We start from the raw sequence: 25,005 nt of genomic DNA, 5'->3' as shown, positions 1-25,005 counted from the left end.
GGGGGAGAAGGTAGCTTTGAAGACAGGCTTGGAAATTGCTGTGGTCATGTCAAAGCAATATTGATCACTGTCCAGGGAAGGTGTATTTGATAGTGGAAAATAAAAAATACACAGGCAGTTTTTTGTAACCTACGATAACATTCTTCTAAGAGAGCTTTGTTGTGGCCTGAGTTGCTTTGTGTACTACAGTCTTGTACTACTTTAATATCATAAAGTGCCCCAAAGATGAGACCATAACTAAACATTACTCATTGCTCTTTCATTTAAAGAACGAAATATTACCTTATACAACGGTAATAATGGGCTGTTTCTGAAGTAGGGGTGAGCTCAATTTAAATTAAGCCACTTTTTTGAATGATACATCATGAAGCACTGTGAGAGGTTTCTAATTTTATCTCCTCATCTTGGGAAAAATCGAACTGGTCTCATTGGTCTTGCATTCCTTTTTATTCTGGCACAAACTGCTTCTACAGTAACAGTTCTCAGGGGTAGAGGCCTTGAAGGATGTATGTATTTATTAGTATATTATTTGTTTGTCAGCAGTATTGTCTGGATCTCTGCAGTCTGTTTACATTAATGGCTCCTAGTTGACATTGACTGAACAGTAATTAGTGGCTTGGAATAGAAGAGTACCTCTGTGTGCTCAACTAATTGAGAAGCCTGATCCTCCAAGGAGCTGCACATCATCTCTGAAGTGCAGGTGAGGGTATCCTGTACCCTGAATAGATCTGCTTTTAAGGGAAGTAGGAAATCATGATGAACTATGCCCTGAAGAAATGTGACGAAAGAGCTATATACAGTAATGGATCATTGCAGTTGATGGGTAATGCCTTGACAGTAGATCTGAGGTCCACTTAACTTACAAGAAAGTTCATAGGTTTTGAATTGCATGCAGTGTTGCCCATCTGTTTGTCTAAAAATTAGAGAAGATTATATTTGGAGTGCACACACTAATCATGCATATCCTTGTCAAACCTCAAGAGGAAAAATGACGAGTTGTCCCATTCTGATTAACTTGCCGAAAGGGCAGATGTGTGTAATCCCAATTTTTTTTACTAGATGGCAATTCATAACCTCCTTGAATGTGTGGGTGTAGTCATCTGTTTGAAAGTTAATCGGTGTGGGGCCTGTTCTTGATAATTCTGTTTGTGTAGGCTTAGAAAAAATGAGATTTTTCTGTCATTCATCTCAGTCCGGTAGGAAAGTGTCTCTTTGTGCATTCTTCAGCAAAGCTTGCCTTTTTTCCTGTCTTTCAACGGTCACTTGTATACCAGGAGAATCTTATTCATATGTATCGTTATTAAAGGAATTGCAAAACAAATATATTAAACTTTATGGAGAACATCCAAAGAAGTACAGTGAAAATCTATAATGCTACAGCAGCTGTAGTTTATTCCCTTTGTCACATATGTAGTGTTGAACATGTTAATACCATATACTGTAATCCCAAATACTCCATATGTTAATTAATTTTGAAGTCTTAAAAAATGCATGTCGATGTACATGACTGTTTGGCTGTTAATGCAGGAGCTGTGCTTCAACAGATGGTGTGGTAGCCATGGCTTCTACTTGGATCTCTGGAATCTGTACCACTGTAAAAAAAGACAAACACACACATTTCACAGCATTTTATTCTCTTTATATTTAGCCACATGAGAAAAAGGTGTCTCCTGCATACCTCCAGAGCATTGAAGATACCTACAAGAAATCTTTCCTGCCACAGATAAGGTTAGCAGCCTAAACCATTTTGTATGACAAAAATTTATGCAAAACTATTTATGCATGTAGACCTAGAATCACTTGAATAAAAATGCTTGTATATAAAAATCCTCCTTTGTCTTGTTACCATGTTAAACTCTGGATCTAGTAAGTTATGCATCTATATACTTGTGTCTATACGATAGTGCTGAAATTTACTCTTAGAAACTATTCACTATAGTTACCCTTCATGTCAGAGAACCCTAGCTACCAACATCAAAGGGCTTAAGACAGACGAAAGTTTTTTAGTTGAACTTTTAGGTTCCACTAGCTTTCTAAAAGCATACATTTATTTGAGGGGGGAGGCAGAATAGTTGCTGATGGTTATTTGAATTGTAACTCAACTGGACAAAGACTGAACTCAAATTCCTATGTTGTAGAAGTATTGAATATATTACAAGATTTATTGACCTAAATCCATAATTCAGTGCTTTTCATCCTAGTATAGTCATAGTGTGTATGGTCATGATGGACCATTGGTCTAACCCACTTAGCCCAGTATACTGTCCTCTGACCATGGCCAATGCCAGGTGATTCACAGAGAATGAACAGAAGAGGTGATCATCAAGTGATCCATCCTCTGTCATCCACTCCCAGTTCTAACAGATAAAAGCTAGGAACATGCAGAACATAGTTTGGCATCCCTTCCCATCCTGGCTAATAACTGTTAATGCACCTATCCTCCATGAGCTTGCTTAGTTGTTTTTTTTGAACCTTATTATCGTTTTGGCCTTTACAACATCTCCTGGCAAAGGGTTTCACAGGTTTACTGTGTGTGTGTGAAGAAGGACTTCCTTTTGTTTGTTTTAAACCTGCTGCCTATTTATTTATTGGTTGACCCTAGTTCTTGTGTTATATGAAGGAGTAAATAACATTTCCTTATTCACTTTCTCCATACTAGTCAAGATTTTATAGACCTCTATCATATGCCCCCTTAGTCTTCTTTTTTCCAAGTTGAAAAGTCCCATTTTTTAATCTCTCCTCATACGGAATCTGTTCCATACCCCTAATCATTTTAGTTGCTCTTTTCTGTAACTTTTCCAATTCCAATGGATTTTTTGGGGGGATGGGGCGACAAGATCTGCACACTATATTCAAGATGTGGGCATATCATTGATTAATGTAGAGGCATTATGATATTTTCTGTCTTGTTCTCTATCCCTTTCCTAATGGCTCCTAACATTGTTAGCATTTTTTGACTGCAGCTGCACATTAAGTGGATGTTTTCAGAGAACTATCCACAATGACTCCAAGATCTTTCTTGAATGGTAATGGCTAATTTAGACCCTGTATGTATAGTTGGGATTGTTTTCCAGTGTGCATTACTTTGCATTTATCAGCATCAAATTTCATCTGCCATTTTGTTGCCCAGTCACTCAGTTTTGAGAGATCCCTTTATAACTCTTTTAGTCTGCTTTGGACTTAACTATCTTGAGTAGTTTTGTATCATCTGCAAATTTTGCCACCTGTTTACCCCTTTTCCAGATCATTTATAAATATGGTGAACAGTATCGGTCCATGTACAGACCACTGGGAGAGACGGCTATTTACCTCTCTCCATTCTGAAAACTGACCATTTATTCTTATCCTTTCTTTCCTGTCTTTTAACCAGTTACTGATCCATAAGAGGACCTTTCCTCTTATCTCATGACCTACCTACTTTGCTTAAGAGCCTTTGGTGAGGGAGTTTATCAAAGGCTTTCTGAAAGTCCAAGTACATTATATCCACTGGATCACCCTTGTCCACATGTTTGTTGACCTCTCAAAGAATTCTAATAGATTGGTGAAACATGATTTCCCATTACAAAAACCATGTTCACTCTTCCCCAACAAATTTTGTTCATCTATGTGTCTGATAATTCTGTTCTTTACTACAGTTACAACCAGTTTGCCTGGTACAGAAGCTAGGCTTACCAGCCTGTAATTGCCAGGATCGCCTCTGGAACCTTTTTTAAAAATTGATATCACATTAGCTATCCTTCAGCCATCTGGTACAGAAGCTGATTTAAATGATAGGTTACATACCTCAGTTAGTTCTGCAATTCCATATTTGAAATTCATAAACAGCCTCACAACTCTACAGTCTGGTGGGGAAGTATTATCCCATTTTTTTCCAACTCTCAAAGAATTTGACTTGCTCACAGCCAAACAGCATGTCAGTGATATAGCAAGGAATAAATCCCAGGACTGGAGATTGCTGTTTTCTTTACTCCAACTAGTAGATATGTCTTCCTTGCCTCTCTTCTATGATGCATTAGCATCTTGGCTTTCATCTGGTTGACAAGATATTGTGGACAGCCAATAAAAGTGAAGAGAGCACTTTCCTAGACTGGTATCCAGTTGCTTTAGCTGTGTGTGAGTGTGAGTGAATTTTTCACACCCCTGAGCACAGTAGCTATGTTGGTCTAACTTTTAGGTGTAGACCAGGTCATAGTCATGGCATGGCAGATGTGATGACTCAGGAAGGGTAACTTTCAAAGGTCACAAAGTTAATCCTGCTTTGAATTAAAACCAGGTAAGTATAATCATGCTGGGTTTGGTTTGTGTATAATCTGGTCTCTAATCCCATTGATGAAAGTCAGAACAAGCCTGAAGGTGTATTATAACCTGTCCATCTCCTCTTGTGTTCTTGCTCCAATCACCAAGATAAATCAGGGTAATTGTGCTGTCAGCAATTGAACTGAATAATTTCATGTCGTCATCTTGAAGCCTGTCTGTCATCTCGGGCCTGAGATGTTGATGCAGCTAAGGTCAGCTGCCGCCTTGGGGAAGTTCAGCCCCATTGATTAGCAGCTGGTGCACAGCTATCAGAACAAAGCTGGACCCAAAGGCTGAAGAGAGAGGGTGGGAAGCCTTAAGATTCTCACCTCCCTGAGGGCAGAACTGTTTTAATTCACCAGTGAGGAGAAAAATGTTGCTTATTCTTCGGATCAAATCAAGCCCCTGAAACATAAAATGTTATTTCATTGAGGTGAAATCCTGGTCTAGCTAGTCCTGCTGTGATTTCAACTCTTCCCCTTTATCTGTATGTGGTTAATACACTGGGTAAGCCATCACGCTGCTTGGCATCTCCAGTGTATGGTTTTGCAGTAGCCTGTCAGATTGAAGTTTGCACTCAGTTTTGAAGGAGAATACATCTGCCCCTTTGATGGTAAAAGTTTTAAAATGTATGACACTTCAAGTTCACACAATGATAGAATTCATCAATAGTTTATATACTGGATAAATGCATGGAAGCTCTGGCTCACTGTAACTACTTGTTTGCCAGTTTGAACCAGCTTGAAGTTTGATGATGCAGTGGGTTACTGCATGTTTTGCTGTTTATCATTGACAGACTAGGAAATATCCTATTCCTCACAGCCTGGGACAGCCAAAACGCAGGTCAGATGGGGGAAATGGAATTATTTATTGCCTCCTAAACAAACTTCTGACATGCACATAAATCCTGGGTGTGTTTACTGACCAGCACATTAAACTTGTGGTGGAACGTGAAAGATTTCCTCCTGCCTTGCCTCAGTTGAAAATGTCATTGAATGCTGAAGAAAAACTTGACTTGCACGCTACTAAGCTAAATCTCTCTTCTGTCTCCCTTCATTTAGCTGCACCCCACACTGCTTCAGGTATAGTGTAGAGGACTAGGTTATTAACATTTATAAATATTGATGCTTTATGACTTGACTTTTTAGGGTCTTTCTTCTGACTAGAACAGAAGGTTGATGTCATACTGGAGATACCAGAACCATAGAATCATAGAATATTAGAGTTGGAAGGGACCTCAGAGGTCATCTAGTCCAACCCCTGCTCAAAGCAGGACTAACCCCTGCTATATCATCCCAACCAGGGCTTTGTCAAGCCGCAGCTTAAAAACCTCTAAGGATGGAGATTCCACCACCTCCCTAGGTAACCCATTCCAGTGCTTCATCCTAGTAAAAAACTTTTTCCTAATGTCCAACCTAGACCTCCCGCCCTGCAACTTGAGACCGTTGCTCCTTGTTCTGTCATCTGCCACCACCGAGAACAGCCTAGCCCCATCCTCCCTAGAACAGGTAGTTAAAGGCCGCTATCAAATCCCCCCTCACTCTTCTCTTTTGCAGACTAAACAAGCCCAGTTCCCTCAGCCTCTCCTCATAAGTCCTGTGCTCCAGCCCCTAATCATTTTGGTTGCCCTCCGCTGGACTCTCTCCAACTTGTCCACATCCTTTTTGTATTGGGGGGCCCAAAACTGGACACAATATTCTAAATGCGGCCTCTCTGTGTGTCATCTGACAGTCTCATAAATGACTAATGCTGGGATAGGTACTCCTCTTCATCATGTTGAACAAACCACTTCAATCTTTTTGGCATTCTTTTCCTGGCCAGAAGCCTAAAATTGCAAATCTGTTCTTCAGTTTCATATCCAGTTCTGCTACCACTGAGCAGCTGCTTCCTCTTTGTGAAAGCCTAAGCAGGCTGTGAAGTATCAAGTGGCTTGATCTGCTCTATAATGCAATTGCCAGTTTAGAACTCTGTATTTGATCACGTCAGCTCACTACCCTTTGTTTAGTGAGACTTGAAACTGAAGATGCAATCGTCTTTACTGCATTGTGATAACAGTCCCCTTTTGGGGGGCGGGGAAGCAAGGCAGTTTTGTTCCTCTGCCAATTGACTGTAGGGAGATGAATGTTAGAGTTGAGAATTTGAAGAATCTTGCAGCTTTCGTATGTTCTTCTGCAAAAGAATGAAAGCTTTTTTTTGTATCCAGGAAACTGTTTAAAAAGTCTGATGTGCAGTAGCACTCTAATCAGATACTGACTGCATATCAGTGGTGCAGTGAAATGCTTTGGGATCCTTTGGAATAAAAGACATATAAATATAAATTTCTTATTAACAAAGTTGCCCTGCTGGACCACTAATAATGCAGGCTTGAAGCTGGTTTGGGCCTCCATGCTGCTGCTGTCCTGAATTGTTATTTGCTGATAACATGACTTCTGCCAGCAATAAGCTTCAGATTGCCAGGTATTACTTCCACTTTAGACTCTCAGGTTATTATGCTAAGCAAAAGGCAACTTTTTTCAGAGCTTTTTGAGCTGCAAATTAAATAAAAAGCTGTGCTTAAAATTGTCTGGACTGGGATCTTCCATCTTAAAGAACTGATGGAAAATAAAAGGGTTCAATATTGCTGTTTGCTCTTGTAAAAGGGATGTCTTGATTTCACAGTGGTTTACTTGGGGATGAACTGGGGGGGGGGGGGAAGTATGCGATTACAGCACTGAAAAAACTGTTCTTAAATCACAGTAGTGAGTGCAACGATGTTTGTTAGTTATATTGCAGTAGCGCCTAGGACTGCTAGTTATGCACCAGACCCCGTTGAGCTAGGTGCTATACAAACACAGAAAGATAGTCCTTGCACCAAAGTGCTTACAATCTGTTTTGTGTGGTTTTTTCCTCCCATAAATATGGACTCCGCTTTAATGTCATATTGTTTCAGTTACCATCTATCTTGGTAACTTGGTATAATTGGTATCTTGGTATAATGATAATCAATTTAATCCTTTCCACAAATAATCCACAAATGTAGTGGTTATAGAAAAACGCACGACTCTTAATTTTGAATCAGACAGCGGCTAATAGTTTGGAGGGTGGTTGTCTGGACTGAAGAGGAGCAGAAGTTGGTTATTAAGACAAGTATCTAGGTTAGTGTTGCATTAGCAAACTCTTAGATTCAGCTGTACCTAGGTAGTTTTGAGTGAATTTTGGCATTTAGATTTTTAAAAGCTTTCATTTCAGGAAAGAACCATTGAGCAATACAAGGAGTGTTCTACTGTAACAACTTCTCCAAATAACTCCTCCACACAAAAAAAAAAAATCTTAATTTTGAAATGATCCATTTATCTTGGTGCATTACATCTTAATTTTGTTTTTGCATGAATATTTTTTTTTTCCTGAGGGGCAAAGGAGTTATAGTCAGTCATTTTAACATTATTTCTTTTCTTTGCAGTGAGACCTCTGAGGTTTTGCAGTACACAGCGAGTGAGGCAGAAGATGTAGAGAAGGTAAAAGCTTGCTGCATGGAGTTGATATAATTAAGCTTTGATTAAGGAAATGGATTGTTCAGGCCATCTTTTGTAGTTTATCTTAGATTTGCAATTTAGTCATATATTTTAGAGTAACAGCAACATAAAATAATTCACTCTAGTCTTGGAACTAGTTACTTTTAAAAGTTAAAGGGACTATCAAGTTATTGTATTACTTTGCTAAACAATTACTAGTGGATCTAAAATTTGACTCCTTTTACGATCCCATGGGTTCTTTGATTTGAGAAAAATCTTTGATAACTGTAAGGGCCAACTGCTGGAAGATAACCACGCAACCACAAATGTTCAGACTGCTAAAAGGCCAATCACTTGATCTGTATTGACAGTTGCATATGGTATCTGCATTGCAGTTCTTCTCTCTAAATGGATTAGTGCAGACCAGTGTGGACGTGGGGAGAACCAACTAAACTGCAGGGTAATAGACTGGGTTACAGGATCCAGTTTGATAGTCTGGGATTGATTCTTGCTACATCTTTATTCTGGAACAATGCAATCCACTTGGTCATAGTGTGGAATGAATACAGAAAAGGTTGTAGATGATTGATAATGGAGGCCTTTCACCTCTTGTTTGTTGGTTTGTATCTACAGTTGTGGCTAATGTCTAATGCCTGCTCACTGCCTTGTATAGTTTTGGACCAGTTTGTAGTAGATCTGTTCCCTAATCAAAGGAACATCTTTCATTTTTCAATACAGCCCCTTAAAAGTACAGTCAAATTTTATATAAGTGATAAGGTTCTTTCTAGCTCCTAAGTTCTACATCACTCCTATCTTTTTTGCCAGTTTAACTGAACCCCATTCTCCCCACACTTCTTGCTTCAAAGGCCTAATGTTATGGTTACTTTCCTTGTGGCTTCTCCAGGAGCCTGACTAACTCCTTACATTCTCCTAGAGAGAGAGATGCAAAGAATCCTTCCCAGGGCTGATTGCATTGCTGTCTAGCCCCAGAGATGAGTTCCAGACCCCTCCATGGTAGCATGTTGCTTACTTCTGAAGAAGGGCGTTGGGAAGAGAGGATTTACAGGACGGTGACCTTCTGAGGGAGCTAGGGACTTAATTGTTTCAGGGATCTGCTAGCAAAGTAGTCCTCCTAATTAAACCCAGACTTTGCTGTGGATGAAACTATTCCAGGAGCAGCTCTGTTGTTGCCTGGGGGTAGAGGATATTCTATCAAGGTTTCCATGACAAGTGTGGAGTGGGAGATTTTTATCAACGTTGATAAATTAGATACAGAGAGATATCGGTCTTAAAAAATGTGCTAAAATCCCTTGCTGGCAACAGCTGTGTCTAAACATAGATGTTAATAATACAGTTACTGCCATCATGTGAAAAGGGCCTATCTCCTTCACTCTTAGGGTATGACTGTACAGCAGCTGAGAGTGTGCTTCCCAGCATAGATAGACAGACATGTGCCAGCTCTGCTTGAGGTTGCACACTAATAATAGCAGCATGGCCACAGTGCCTTGTGCCAACTACCTGAGTACTAACCTGCCTGACCCCTGTGAGTGTATTTGGGCAGGTAGCCCGAGCCTCTGTGGCCGCACTGCTATTTTTAGCACTCTAGCTCAATTAAGCTAACATATTTCTGTCTACCCACGCTGGGAAGCACCCTCCCAGGTGTAGTGTAGACACACCTCTAGAAGCAGAAGAATGCAGACATCTCATAACTTTCATGAATTACCTGCTGCTGTGGAAAGCACACCTTCACTTTGTCTGGTGATTACTGTGTAAATAAACACCCTTGAGGACCCATCCAGAAATGGCTAAACAAAAGGGCAGGTTCAACCAATATATTCCATTATGCTCTGTCTTGCTCTTATCAAAAGCGAAGCCTCGTAGGAGATTGGTGACTTTCTAATGATGATGATATACTTCAAAGATGTGAGGAGATGTGCATTTCAGTTTTACTTGGTTGCTGAGCAATCAGAGAGCAAAGCGAAGCTAGTAGCAGTATTTCTCCAGGCCTCGTCGCCAGGGAGAGTAGCTCTCTACCCAGCAAAATGCTATTGGAACTGGCCAGGGCTCTGTGGAACATCCCAGCTTCTGAGACACCTGTGGCAAAGTGTATGGATAAGCATTACTACATCCCTACTCAGGGATTTGAGTGCATCTATATGCACCCTGCCCCTAACTCACTTGTTGTGACAGTGGCCAATGAGAGATGACTTAGGGGAGGAACAAATCTATGCCCAAGAACAAAGAGGCAAAGAAAATGTATTCAGCCTCCTTACAAATGAAAATCACAAATCAACAGGTGTTGCTCTTGAAATATCACTTTGTATATTGGGACTCTGTGGCAAAATTCACAAGCAGTTGCCTGAGTCTTTTAGTGAGGAGTTGAAGCCATTTGTGGCGGAGAGCTGTCTGGTGGCCAAGATGTCCTTTCAGCCAACTCTGGACTATGCTAACTTGGCCACCAGAGACATGTTTATGGCAATCACATTGAGAAGGGCGTCGGGGTTACAGAACTCAGCAATGGCACCAGATATACACCAGAATGTATGATGATCAATCTCTCTCTTCAGACAAAATGGGTGAGACCTCACGTTCGTTTAGACTCATGAGCAACCCAGCACTCTTTAGGGATTTATACCCCAGCTTAAAATAGATGCCACTTTATGGGACAACTGGTGCAGCTATACCTCCCCCAGCTATCTTTTAGGCAAACTTTTTACCAACCAAGGCAAGACTACCACAGGAAGGGAAATAGATCTCACAAGAGATCTTGGGGATCTAGTTTTACTCAGCCACCTTATCCCCCTCCATCTTCTGGCAGACAGCCTGTTTGATTTGTGTGTTGGGAGCAGCAGATCAGTTGTAAGCATCCCAGCACTATCACCTCCGTTCGGGAACAGACTGGCCCACTTCTTCAGTATCTGGGAAACAATAACCATGCACACATGGGTCCTAGACACTTTGGCATACACCATACAATTTTCTATCCATTCAACCCTCCAACCTCCCTCCCTTTCCCTTTTCAGGGACTTCTCTCATGAGTCATTCCTTCAGCAGGTTCAAACTCCGTGTGCCCTGGGAGTCATAGAGGAGGTCCCTCATCAGCATGCCAGATGAGGATTCTACTCCTAATTCTTCCTAATCCCCAAATCCAAAGGAGGAAGGAGACCTATCCTTGACCTCCTCGATCCCAACAGATACATCAGCTATATAAGATTGGGCATGGCCACTCTGGGCCTTCCCACTCTGAATTATGATGATTGGTTTGCTGCTTACCATCTCCAAGACACTTATTTTCATGTGTCAATCTTTCCAGGCCACAGGAAGTTCTTGAGATTCCTAGTTGGCGGTCAACATTACCAATATATGGTTCTCCCCTTTTAGCTTGTACTCGGCTCCACTCATCTTTACCAATGCATGATGGTGATAGCTGCCCATCTCCGGAGGAATGGAGTTCATGTATTCCCATACTTGGATGACTTATTAGTAAGAGGCAAATCCAAGACGCAAGTCCTCAGTCATGTCCAGTTCACACTGGATCTTTTTGATCAGTTGGGGCCAATCTTGAACAAAGAGAAATCAACACTGAACCCTACCCAGAAAATCGAGTTCTTTGGGGCCCCACTAGATTCCACAAATTTGAGGGCCTTTCTTCTGTGCAAATGATTCCAGACAATTCAGCAACTTTGTATGGACATCCAGTTGCATCCTACCACAACACCCTCTGTTTGCCAGAAACTGTTAGGCCATATGGCCACGTTTACCTACATAGTGCAGCATGTGAGTGTGCATCTCTGCTCTCTCTAGTTATCATTGAGGCTAATCTGTCATTCAGGTTACCATTAATTAGATATCCTTGTGCGAGTACCTCTGGAAATTCTGAATTCCCTGCAGTGGTGAACAGTTCAGGACAATGTGTGTTAAGGGATTCCTTTGTCCATTCCACACCTATGAGAACGTTGGTCACCGTCTGTCATCCATACCACGCTTATGAGAGTGTTGGTCGCTGATGCCTTCTCTATAGGTCGGGAAGTGCATCTGGATTGTTAACAGTTAAGTGATTGTAGTCGGAACAGGAAGAGTCCTATCATATTAATGTGCTGGATCTTTGGGCAATATATAATGCGTGCCAAGCTATTTGGGATCACGCCTCGGAAACAATGGTGCATGTAATCATGGACAATACTACCATGATGTACTGTGTCAAAACACAGGGAGGAATCTTTCCTCTCCTATCAACTCTGTCACAAAGATAAAATTATGGCACTTCTTTATCCAAGAAAATAACATGGCGATAGTGGTTTAGTTACCAAGCTTTCAGAATCATCTGACTGATCACTTCAGCAGTACCTTTTCATACAGCCATGAACAGTCACTAAAGAACAGTATGCTAAGGGCTTTTTTTCCAAAAATGGGGCATCTCTACCATTGACCTATTCCCAACAAAGGACAACAGGAAATTTTGTCAGTTCTGTTCCCAAGCAGGGCTCGATCCAGGGTCCCTCACTAATGTATTTCATCTGAACTGGGGTCTGAGTCTGATGTGTGCCTTCCCCATCCTTCTGGTCCCTCAGGTTATCCTCAAACTCAAATTGAACTACACCTAACTGATCCTGATTGCCCCAGCATGGCTGAGACAATATTTGTTCTCTGATCTCCATGTGCTGTCAGTTTGACCTCCCAAGTCTTTCCTCCTTCTCCCAGACCTGTTGACTCAATATCACAGGCAGGTTGCTCATCAGACACTGGACAGTCTACACCTTACCACATGAATGCTGTGTGGCTAGTTGAGGAGGAGATGGAGAGTTCAGAAACAGTTAGGGATGTTTTGCTTAGTAGTAGAAAATTATTTGTGAGGGCCACTTATTTGTCTAAAGGGGAGTGATTTTTGATTTGGGCAACCTCTAAAGGAATTCATCCTATGTCAACCTGGATTCAGAACACTTTGGACTATTTGTTGCAGTTGAAAACTTCAGATGTGGCTCTTAGCTGCTTGAAAGTTCATGTAGCTGTGATTTCAGCTTTCTATCCTCCCATGTGGGGATAGTTAGTATAGTCAAATCCTTAGGTAGGAAGGTTTTGGAAAGGTATTGTCCATTTTGCCATCAGTGAAGAAGACTGTACCATTGTAGGGTCTTCATATGCTGCTGTCAGCACTGTTCAGCTGATAGCAACATGCTTATTGGCTCTCCTCTCCAGAAGGCGGCCTTCCTGGTAGCTATCCGCTGTACTCCCAGTTCTTCAAAGACAAGATAGCTTTAATACCACATCCAAAATTTCTCTCCAAAATGATATCTCAATTTCACCTTAATCAGGTTATTTACTTACCTTATTTTTTCCCAGACCACATTTGGGTGCACAAAAAAAAAAATGCCTTCCTATCTTAGATGTGTGAGAGTGTATAGCATTTTATCTGGAAAGGACTCAACCATTTTGTTCGTTCTCTCATCTCCTCGTATCTTATGCCGAGAGGCTGAAAAGACAATCGGTTTCCATTCAGACCATTTCTAAGTGGATAACAGCATGTATTACTATGGCTTATGGAGCAGCTCAGATTACTACCCCAAGGTAGTTACAGGCTCATTTGAAGAGAGCTCAGGCAACATTAGTAGCATTTCATAGAGATGTTTCCATAGTGGATATCTGCAGAGAAACAACATGGTCTACGGTGCACACCTTTGCTAGATATCATTCTATCATCACAGCATCAAGAGCTGATGCAAACTTTGGGAAGACAGTTCTGCAGTCAGTGTCTAAAGAGACTCTGCGTTCCGCCGCTCATAAAATGGCTTGTGAGTGACCTGAATGGAATCCTTATCTGCAGACGCTCAAAAAAAAGGTTACTTACCTGTGTCATAACTTTTGTTCGAGATGTAGTTTCACATGTATTCCATGACCTACCCTCTGTCACCTCTGCATCAGACCTCAGCCTGATGTTCAGGGTGAAGGAACCAAGGGAGCTGGGAAAGCGTCACCCTTATGTAACCAGGCAAAGGGCACGAGCACCACTCCTGCATGTACTGCTACATGAATTTTTTCTGGCTTTAGTGCACTGGTGCACACACAGCTGGGTGGAATACATGTCTACATCCACATCTTGAAGAGCAGCTGTTAAGACACAGGTAAGTAACTATCTTATAAGTAGGCTGAAAGATCTGTGTTAGACAACTTAAAAGCAGTGTGTTTTTAACATTCTGGAAAGCTCTGGTCCCTGCTGAATCTGATGAGCTCTTCTGATAGGGAAGCGCCTTTCTGCAAGGCATTTTGTAGGAGCAGGGTGGGCACAAGCTCCTCTTTACATTCTCCTCCCCTTTCTTGCTTTGGGGTATACTTTCATCAGTAGTCTAAATAACTTTTTCTCCTACCTGCTTCTTCTTTCAATGTAGACTTGAAGACATCTTGGTTTTTTCCTAAAAATATCTTCATTGTAACTTAGAAAATGATTGTTCATCACTTAAGTTTGTCACCATCTTAGGCTTTGGAAAAGGCAGGTATAGCTTTATAACACATAGACATTGCAGACTTTGGCACATTTAATTTAGCTCCTTATCTTACCAGTGATGCACTCTGTAACACATCAAAAGTGGGCATAGAGGATTCATTGTTTTCTTTAGATTCTGTCAGGTTTTGAGACTATTACACATCCGCCATCTGTGGTTAGTTTACATCAGTGAAAGGGTTTTAAGAGAAATGCGCATTGCAACGCGCAAAGTAAAATGATGATCATTCAGTTAGTCAGACCTGTGTAAATTAACTCTCATTCCTGCTTAACACAAGGAACAAAGCAGAATTGTTTAGGTAATAAAGAGCCTTTTGCAACATTAACAAAGGACACCTTTGCCACTCCTTTCTGTGTGAGTGGGAGAAGCATTTAATGCTCTGTGATGTAGGAGGGAAGGGATTACTATACAGCTAATATGTACATACTTTTATTCTATGCCACACAGTACAGCTCATTATCTGTCATGGGGGGAGAGGGGGAGTGTGTGTGAGAGAGAAAGAGAGAGAGAAAGTAAATAAGTAAATGTAGGCTGTAGATTGAAGCCAATGGAACTATAATAATTACACCAGCTCAGGTTCCGGCCTTGTAAATATATTGCTACCTGTTTCATCTAAAGGGTCTTCCTAGAAGAGCTGTTAGGAACTACCCTTTCCACTACATCCTCCCAAATTTTCCCCAGCTGTTATCCCCACCCCGTCAAGGCTGTATGTAACAGCTGCAGTCTGGACTACTTGTGCATCTAGTCATCATCATAGAGAGCAGCGCAAGCAAAGTCACCCCAGCTATTCCGCACCCAGCCCTCCATGGGGATGTAGAGCAACGGTAAGTGAACTCAGCAAGATTTCCTTAAGGACTCCGGTCACTGCCTGTGGGATGTCCAAGGCCTTCGGTTGTATGCTTGCTGAACATGTGATTGTCACTAACATTTTGCATTACTGTTGGAAAGTGCTAGCAAGTAACGGCTTCATTGTTTAGTTGTATGTATTGTTTGCTTGATTTATTTCTATTTTTCTTGACTGAGGATAGGTATTTTGATCAAAACTCTTGTAATTGTAATGTATCCCCCTTTTTCAGGTAATTGAAGATATTGAGTATCTGAAGTTTGATAAGGGGCCTTGGCTGGAACAAGATGACGTTAGTTTCCATTACTTGAGGATGTAGTAAGTAAACCAAACCCTATCCAGTGTTGCCGTTTATGGGAAACTTTTATTGTCTTTGTACATTTTTAAAAACAATTCATATTTGCATCAAGACTTGGTTTTATCCATTGCCCATCACAGATAAACAATGATAGTAGATTTTTATGGTATAGGTAGGTTTTTGTAATATGGATGGTTGCCACTAGTCTGGTATGGGGACCACCAACTTTTAGTAAGCCAGACATCAGATGGTGGTGGCTTTTGATCACAACCAACTTGAGCTAGATTCAGTCAGTGTTCCACAGATGAAAGCTCCAAACATGATTAATCAAGCTCCAAACCAGAGAATCCTGTGGTTATTTCATAATAATAGAGTTTTGTTATGAACTGTGGCTTTTTGAGCTTTGGGAAGTGGTGTTTGGTGTGCAAGTCACATCAGTATAATTACTCTTGAACCCAGACAATAAGCTCACCAAGATGAGAAGAGCCTAAAGAATTAAAAAATAAATGCTGCAATATGCAGTTAGCTACAGTGTATCTTTACTGTCCCCTTTTTGGGGAGATGATGGCATACTAAAGCTTGCTGAGATGAGTTGCTGTTAAATTATGACAGTTTTCACACACACACCCCCTCCCAACCTTTAGGCCCTTGTGCTTTGCACTTCTGTTTCTGCTTTCAGATCTCTGCTGTTCAGACAGAGCAACCAACAAGGGAATGTAGGGGATGAAATGCAACTTGTGCCAATTTGCATGGATGACTGAAACACAGTTACTCAATCAGTGCTGTTTTTTCATTAGATAATCCTAAATAAAGAGCCTTAATTAATCCTAATCTATGTTTTAGAGTCTTGCAGATTGTTATTCACACTCAACCATTCAAAGATTTTAGAATATTGCTGTTTCAGGACATTTTTTTTAAAGACTTCTCCATTGATCCACTAAACAGATAGTCAGAGGAGAGAAGGCCTGACTGAAATAAACTATCTGTCAATGCAATCCTTCTTTTTTGGACTAGATTGTCAATGAATATCTACATTAAACTCTTCAGTACTGTGGGAAGTATTGATACTAGTACAGAGAGTACTTGACAGGTCCAGTTGACTGTTGGGACATTTCATTTGTCCAAAGAGATCCAGCGCATACGTACTAATATAGGAGCAGGGGATTGGCTGCTTTGCTCACTAACTTTGGTCCTCTTGATGCCCTTCCTGTTTAGGCAGTGCTCTCATTGACGTCAGTGGGAGATCTGCCTGAGTGTGGAGGGCCGGTTCCAGGCTCTGTGTCAGTTGTCAGAAAGGGAAATACAGCACTGCTTACTGCAAGCGTGGTAGGATAACATCTATAAGTGCAAGAGGGTTGAGGGAAGAGAGAACAGCATTGGCACATGGAACACTTGATAAAGATTGGGGCTGCAGTGGAAACAGCAGGAATGTGACTCTGAATGCGCATGCTGGCAAACACAACCCACTCTAGGGAGCTTGCCCCTAGTTCAGTTAAGCATCGGCACAAATTTCTTCTAATACCTCAATTTATTTTTTAAATTAATTAGCCATTTGCACTTACTTCGCTACCTGTGAACCAACTCCAGAACTGGAAAAGCTAACATCAGCTAGTCTCTCTCTCCTTTCACGTGCAGGATTGTCCCCTGGGGTAAATTTACTAGTGTTTTCTGCCAGTCTAGATTTAATGGGAATTGTCTAGTTCCCTTGGTAGGTTATTCCACCGACTAATAGATCCATGGGCAAATTTTTCTTGATATTAAGTCTCCATTTTTCCTTTCCGAATTTCATCCTCTTTTTCACAGTGTGATAGATTTCAAGACCAGATGGGACCATTGTGATCATCTAGTCTGTCCTCCTGTATAACACAGACCAGAGAACTTCTACAAATAATTCCTAGAGCCGATCTTTGGATGTTTTTCTAAATACTGATTTAAAATTGTCAGTGATTATGCCCCTTTTTATTATGATGAATAATAATACCATCACTGAGGATTATATCCTTTAATCATTGTAGATTCTGCCTGCCATTATTCCTGTGCTCTAAGTTCAAATGCATTTTAATGTTGGAGGATACTATTTCATTATGAGGAGGTTGAATTTTTGCCTTTTCATACAGTTATCTGATGAAAGTCCTTCATTCTCAATATCTAAATTCTCCCTTTTAGAACAACAAAAAATTGCTGTTTCATCACTAAAAATTCTCTTCCCTGAAATTACTGGTTTTGTATCCTTTACGTAAGTATACAGTATAGTGGCATAGTGTACTCCCTGTGTTGGTTGTAGTAGATAAAGAACTACCATTTTATCCAAAGATGTGCTGACCTTTAAAGATGGTGCTGATTCACAAAGGCACATGTCTTAGTAGGTGAAGGTTCTATAGAGAGAAAGTTGCTTATTTAAACAAAATTGCTACTTCAGTGTCACCTGCATGCAAATTGAAAAAGACAATCATTTTAAAGGGAAAAACATTCAAACTTCTGTAATAGGTTTATAAACAATGGAGGAAAAAAAGACCAAACACAAAAACTAAAAATGACTTGAGTGGCCTTTAAGCTTCTAATAAGAATTTTCACACAGTATTTCAAGACAAAATGAGCTGTCCGCTTGCACCCAGCACAGCTTTCAAAAGCCAGGGTTTTTTTGTGAGTGTTTTGAAAGACCAAAACATACTGTAATGTTAATTTTGCTTAGTCAAAGCACTAAATCTATTCCTTCATATTAAAGGTGATAAAAAAGGATGATTGTTTATTGCACAGAGTGTAGGGTGGAATTAAAGGAAAGCATTCAAATGAAATGGGTAATGTTTACGTTTTATTGTGAAGGGGTACCATGAGTAAGTCATACCTCACAGTAGGAAAGGTGGCAAATTATGTTGTTAAATAGGTCTTTATTGAAGGTAGGAAAGAAAGTGTTTCCTTTTATATGTCAGTGCTTTCATTCAAGGTACTTGATTTGTTCTTAAGTGTTCATGGCAAACTGCAATGTCTGTATTATTACATGATAATCACAACCAGTTACAAACATAAATGTTCTATATATAGGTTTTACTGTCCTCTGGCTTCCTAAAAATCAAACTGTCTGCCTTCAAAAGACCCAACTACACAGATAATCTTTTGGTTTTAAATTCCACTTACAAGTGTATTCAGTATTTGTGCTATGTGCTGCCACTCTAAGATTATGTCTACTCTTAAAATGCTACAGCAACTCAGCTGCAATGCTTCAGTGTTGAGAGGTTCTCCCGTCAGCATAGTTAATCTACCACCCGAAGAGTCGGTAGCTAGGTCAATGGAAGAGTGCTGTCTACTTTGGGGGTTAAATCAGTATAGCTACATCTCTTAGGGCTGTGAAAAGTCCACGCCCCTGAGAGACATAGCTCTACTGAAGTAAATTCCTAGTGTAGACCAAGCCTAAGTCAAAAGTCATGTGCTAGTTTATGAATAATCAAGCTGATGCTTTCCTGGGAGCTTCCCCTTTATCTTTTTAAACTGCTTTCCATTTAAATCACCCAAAGAAGTGTATTTGTTGTAGAATCTAGGTTGATGGACTGTTTGAAACTGTGGGTATGTCTATACTAGAAATGCTATAGCAGCACCACAACAGCTGCGCCGCTGTAGCGCTGTAACGTAGCGATGGAATGGGTTGTTCCATCACTGTAGTAAATTCACCTCTTTGAGAAGCAGTAGCTAGAAAGATTTCTTCTGTCGACAGACTTAGTGGGGACTACATTAGGACTACAGTTGGCGTAAGTATGTCTTTCAGATGTTGTGAATTTTTCACACCTCTGAGCAATGTAATTAGCTTAACTTTTTAATGCAGACCAATCTTGTATCTTTTGATTGTTCATAGTTAAATAACAGCATCCAGAGTGTTGGGCATCCTCAGAGCGATTTAAAGTTGAAGGTAACTAAATTATGATCAACATTTAAAATATATTGCATAATAAATAGTACAGCTGTTTATATAACTCTAGCCACCAATGATATTAATAAATCCCTCACATCCTGTAACCAATAGCATGTTTGTTTCCTGACTGCCCAGAGGAAAAAATCTATTGGGTTTGCTCTCAGCAAAAATCAAGGAGCCTACCATGGGCACACAGGGCCCTACTTATGTGTGACTTGCCAATTGTTAAAAGCTTTTATTTGTTATGGAAGAATCTACTTTTTTTACTTATATATGTCTCATGTGGTGTAATTGGGTGAACTGCAGGCCATGTTTGTGCACATGCTGCCCCCAGGTGGTCATTAAGAGGAATAAGCTATTGAGGCTGTGTAGACATATGTGCAGGATCAATTTTGTGGGTTTGATTAAGCGGCCATAAAGTCTCGCTCAATCGAACCCAGAAGTCGACTTGTAAATCCACTCCGGCAAGTAGCATAGCGCTGCCTTGACGGGAGGGCATTTCCTATTGGCACAGCGCAGTGGAGATGCCATGGTAAGTAGATGTTAGGAAGTCGACAGGAAATACGCAAGTTACTGTACATAGCTTGTGTCTCTCCCGTAGACTGCTGCCGAAATCCACGGCGAGTGTAGGCCAGGCCTAAGTTAAAGCTTCATTCTGTGGTGGAGTTACGTAGGATATAGGACTTGAAGGGACCTCTTGGATCACCAAGTCCAGTCCCCTGCTATCGCAGACAACTCCATCATATAGTCCTGTCCATAAAGTTAATTCTAGAATATAGCATGAAGCCGTTAGTAATTTTACATCATGATCATTCACACCAAATTCCTTCCAGTTTGTGTAGAGCAACAATAACCCCTTCAGTTTGACTTAGCATGAAAGATGCTTGTTCTAGGCTCCCTGCCATTAACTAAAATACAGGGAGGCAGCATGGTCCTGTGGCTAGGGCACAGGACTAGGAAACAGGAGACCTGTGTTCTGTTGCCAGCTCTGGTAGTGGCCTGTAGGTAGACCTTGGACAAGTCACTTCCCACTTCTGTACCTCAGTTTCTCCTCTCACCTTCATCTGACTTGACTTCTTAGATTGCAAGCTCTTTGGAGCAGGGACTGTCTCTAACTATGAGCTTGTGTAGAGGCCGGCACAATGGGGCTGTAATGCAAATAATAAGTTAACCAAAAGGGCAGACCTCTCCCACATAAAACAAATCCTGTGTAATAACTTCTTTTACCTCCCCGCCTTCCTGTCCTTCCCAAACTCTTGTTTGGGGTGGGAAAGGTCCTCTGCAGCATAGCCTGAAGGTAAAATATCATGACTATTTCAGACCAGATGGGTGGGTGGGTGGGTGGGTGGGCGGGCCCCAGGGCTCTCTGAGACTTCTTTACCAGCATCTCCCATCCCTATGTTCCAAGACATCTATTGACTTGAACAGGCTATGGACCAGGCCCTAAGGGAAGCCCCACCATGATTGCTGCTTGCTGCCTGGAACAGAGAGAGAGGTTGTGTCTCAGGTGGGCGGGTTCCAGGCCATTTAGGGTAGCACCAACACCTTTAAACTCCAGAAACCAATGGGCCTGCAGTACAGCTCCTGGAGCACTGATGTCATGGGCTCACGGTGACATACTCCATTGCTGGCTTCCATGCTAAGTTTCAGCTTCTGAATGGACTTAATGCCTAGTCCCCTGTAGAGCACATTGCAGTAACCCAGTCTGGAGCAGACAAAGAAGTATAATTTCTTCAGCTGACATCTCTAAAGAGTGACTGTGTGCATCACTGTGGTAGACATGAATACATTCGGCTAAATTCTGTGCCTTGCATGTTGATGAGTTCTAGAGAAGTAGCTGTGTTAGTCTGTTTTTAGCAAAACAGCGAGAGTTCTGTGGCACCTTAAAGACTAACAAATTTATTTGTTGACAAAGTGGGTTTCTGCCCACAAAAGCTTATGCCCAAATAAAATTGTTAGTCTTTAAGGTGCCACAGAACTCTCGCTGTTATGAATACAGACACATCTAGAGTTTGGCATGTCGTGTTTGCAATGCCAATTTATAGTCTCCTATCAAATGTTTGTGCTGCAGGGTAAATAAGGGTTTTAAGCAGATAGCTTTGTTTTGTTTGGTGTCTCCTGCGTGGGGCTGGCCAGCTACAAACATTCATGAAATATTGAAAATGTCCCACGCTTCTCAGTGCCGGTGTCGTATTTGACATTTGCTTCATGTGCAGCCCCCATTAACATCATCATAGCCAAGGCATACTCCCAAGGGTAAAAACTGACATGATCCAAATATCAGTCACTATTGATAAATGGGTTTGTATCAACTTGAATTTCATCTAAAAGGAAGCAATTTCCCTTTGAAACCAAAGTAGCGGTGCAGAGTAAAACTTGCTGTCCATAGCATCTCAGTATTTTGCTGGTTAATGAGTCCCTAATATATCAAGTACGCTGTGTTGCAAATCGTTAAGTATTTTGCTTTGGCAGTACATCAGACATAACTTTTTTGACTTCTAATGAAGCAATATCAGATCAGGAGCAATTGCTACAGTAGTTTCTTTTCTGAGTTGGTTTAGTTTTTATTTCTAGTACGGAGAAGTTCTGCCAATCCCATACACTTTGCTTCCATCTCATTATTTTTGTTCTTTGCACCGCATTTAAGTGGCATCCTAGAATGTCAGACTTAGTCTGGATTTTTAGATATAAAAATGTGTTGCAAAGGTGAAGCAGCTTTCAGTTTGAGGTAAGTGATCGTCAGCCAATCCATTTTTACAGATATAAGAAACAAGCGCAATGAGCAAGAAGCAGAAATGACCAATTTTAACCTAACTCTTGTACTTTTTGAAAATCGTTGTTGTCCTGGTGCCTATCTGCATACAGAGTGTCGTGTGTGATCCTGTGAAACCTGCTTTCAAAGCATGGAAATGAAAGACTTGCACTCCTGCTTGCCTACCCAGTGAAGGGGTGAGGCACTGGGAAGGGTGGGAACAAGGTTACAATCCATTCGAAACCATACCAGCTGCACCATCAGTCTCAAGGTTCGAAGCAGGTTTCAGGGGTGGGAAACTTACACTGATTTGACTTCCTTGGGATCTGTCTGCAATCTTCTCTTGAGTACTTTCCATATGCAAATATAGGACTTAAATAATAAGCCACTGCACGTTACATCTGGGCTTTTAGCCTTCCGGCTTCTTTCACACCATTGAATCTGTTGCAATCTACATAGGTGGGAAGAGTGGCTGTATATTGGTAAATGTTCTGTTTTGGTTTCTGCAATGTCGTCAACCCTTAGCATGTAAAAATGCATGCGTTGGGCCCCAGAAATCATGAGATTTTAAAAATAACATTTTGGGGCTTTATATTTGCCTTCTGGTTTTTGAGGTTTTAGGTGTCACATTTTCAAGCTTTTTTTTTTTTTTTTTGCAACCAGGAAAGTTTGAAACTTACTTTTTTCCAAAGTGAAAACTGAGATTCTCACCTGATTCCAGGAGCTGGGGCTTTAAGAAAAACACCAATTATCACAAAAGTCATGCTAAAATCAGGAGAATTGGCAGTACACTTTCTGCATCAACAAACCATGGCAACTTCCTTTTAGTTTTTCACTGGCTCAAGAAATGGTCAAATTCCAGAAAATAATCAGTTGTAGTAATTCAGACTTGAAAAAATTTAAGGAACTTTTACTAGCTGTTTTAAATGTTTTTTGTTGGGCAATGGGTTAGTCCTGGAAACCAAAACATATTTTGGCGCTAGATAGAAGATATTGTTGTGGCAGGTGGTGCTCTTATTTATAGCCTTTCAAGAACTTTTAGTGTGCAAGCTAATGTTCAGCCTTGGGAAGACATGCTGTTGTGGTGTTTAGTTTTGTTCTTGCAAGTTCCTGTGTAGAGGCAGACATCCTTGGAGAGGGAGCTTTGTGAGCAGCAGGAGGGTTTGCACTCTGCCTTGGTCTCTAACTAGAGTCAGTTCTTTGGGTAGAGTTGCTCTCTGAAAACTGGATTTAGGAGTTGGGCTGAGATTCCTAAAAGAAGGGATTGTCCTGCATGCTGTTTGACCACCTCTGTTCCAGGATGTACGTATGTTGGGTGCGTGTGTGTGTAAATAAAACAAAATGCACTTGGAATATTCCCAGACTGAGTGTTGCTTCCACTGGGAAGCTAACATGCAAACCCCAGGCTATCTGTTATTGTTCGGCAGAGGTGTGGTGGTGCTGTTAGAATGAGACACTGCTGTCTGAAGGAGGGCCAGGTTAAAGGCCCCAAAGCAGAAAGGTACTTAAGCACCATGCCTAACTAACCACATGCAAAGTCTTATTGAAGTCAATATCCATAGTTTAATGTCTTGCAAACAGCTCGTTTAAGTGGAAGTTGCTGTATAAAGTGTTGTCTGTGCAATGAAAATGCAGATTAGACCTCCATTATTTATTCTATGTATTACTGTAGTGCCTCGGAGACCTAGTCATGGCCTAAGATCCAGTTGTGATAGGTGCTGTACAAATACAGACCAAAAAGGTGGTCCCTGACCCAGAGAGCTTACAATCTCTAGTGCTGACAGACTTCCCTTAAGTCCTACCCAGGAAAGCGGCTGAGCATAGGAGGAGTGAAAGGAGTCACTATCTGCAGAGATGCCTTCTGCATTGGAGGAGGCTAACTTAATTCTACTTCAATGGCACTGGGTGTTCCAGCTTGTCCCTATTCTACCGAACCTATATGAACAAGATTTAATCGATGATGAGGTCAGAAATGCTCCTCTCTGAGCCCAGTGGAATTCACAATGGGAATCGCATGTGATTTTTGTACTGTTATTCCAAGCAGAACTTCCTCTGCATGCTTCTCTTGGGGTGAGAGATGAAGGTGTGGGTGTGTGGGAGAGTCAATGGCAGCGTGGCTCCTAACAGACCAGTGTTGTCTTGGCTGGAGGGCCCATTTTCCTGTCCTGTACTTGTGGATGGTGCTGGCTTTGGCAGCCTGGCTTCCTTGTTAATCACAGGGCTCCTTTGGTTTTCCAAGTAAATACCATCCTGCAGATAGGGTTTTTAAGCTGCGTTTTAAGCAGGTTTTTAAGCTGGCTGGGATGATTTAGCTGAGGTTAGTCCTGATTTGAGCAGGGGGTGGGACTAGATGACCTCCTGAGGTCCCTTCCAACTCTAATATTCTATGATTCTATGATAAACTCCCAAACCTGTTCTTAGCCGCGCCCCCCCCGCCCCTCCCCCGCCCCCGAAAAAACAAAAAAACAAAAACCCAAACCCACAAAGTACCACTCCATTCCTGCCCCCATATATCCTAATTGGAAGGGAAAAAATGATCTCTGGTTAAAGGAAAACCACTGTTTTATAGTAGATAGTATGAACAACCATTTTTCAATTGTAGGAGAATTTTTTTGACATCATTTCATCCTAACTTAGCCAGATGGGCATTCTTTTATTTTTATTTTTTTATTTGCTTCTTCTTTCTCTCATTTCTTTTCATTTTCTGATCTTGGACTAATATTCAAGTTAACATGGTGTTGGTTTTTGTGTTGTCTGTCTGTAATAGAGCGACACACAGGTTTATATCTTAACTCCTAAACTATTTGTGTGTGTATTCACTGGTGAATTAGCTAGCCAAGTCAAGGGATTTGTGTTCCCCTGTGTTTTAAAGCACTGAGCACAGTGAGGTCCTGATTTGCACTCTTGAAGCACTACTGTGATA

At 41.1% G+C, this 25,005-nt stretch overlaps 1 protein-coding gene across 1 annotated transcript in view; it reads left to right on the top strand.

Moving 5' to 3' along the window:
- The window catches only part of NDUFA10 (NADH:ubiquinone oxidoreductase subunit A10), a 57,837-nt gene that overhangs the window by 10,350 nt on the left and 22,482 nt on the right, over window positions 1-25,005 (top strand). Inside the window, exons 6-8 of the mRNA XM_067548629.1 lie at window positions 1,649-1,728; window positions 7,736-7,790; window positions 15,361-15,446. Coding sequence (XP_067404730.1) covers window positions 1,649-1,728; window positions 7,736-7,790; window positions 15,361-15,446 — 221 coding nt within the window. The remainder of the gene's footprint in view (window positions 1-1,648; window positions 1,729-7,735; window positions 7,791-15,360; window positions 15,447-25,005) is intronic.

The sequence above is a fragment of the Emydura macquarii genome, unplaced genomic scaffold, assembly GCF_026122565.2.
Source record: "Emydura macquarii macquarii isolate MOO-44397 ecotype Brisbane River unplaced genomic scaffold, CSIRO-AGI_Emac_v2 contig_1253, whole genome shotgun sequence".
Taxonomy (NCBI): domain Eukaryota; kingdom Metazoa; phylum Chordata; order Testudines; family Chelidae; genus Emydura; species Emydura macquarii.
Note: the sequence above shows the minus strand (reverse complement) of the source record. Positions and strands in the feature narration are given on the sequence as shown.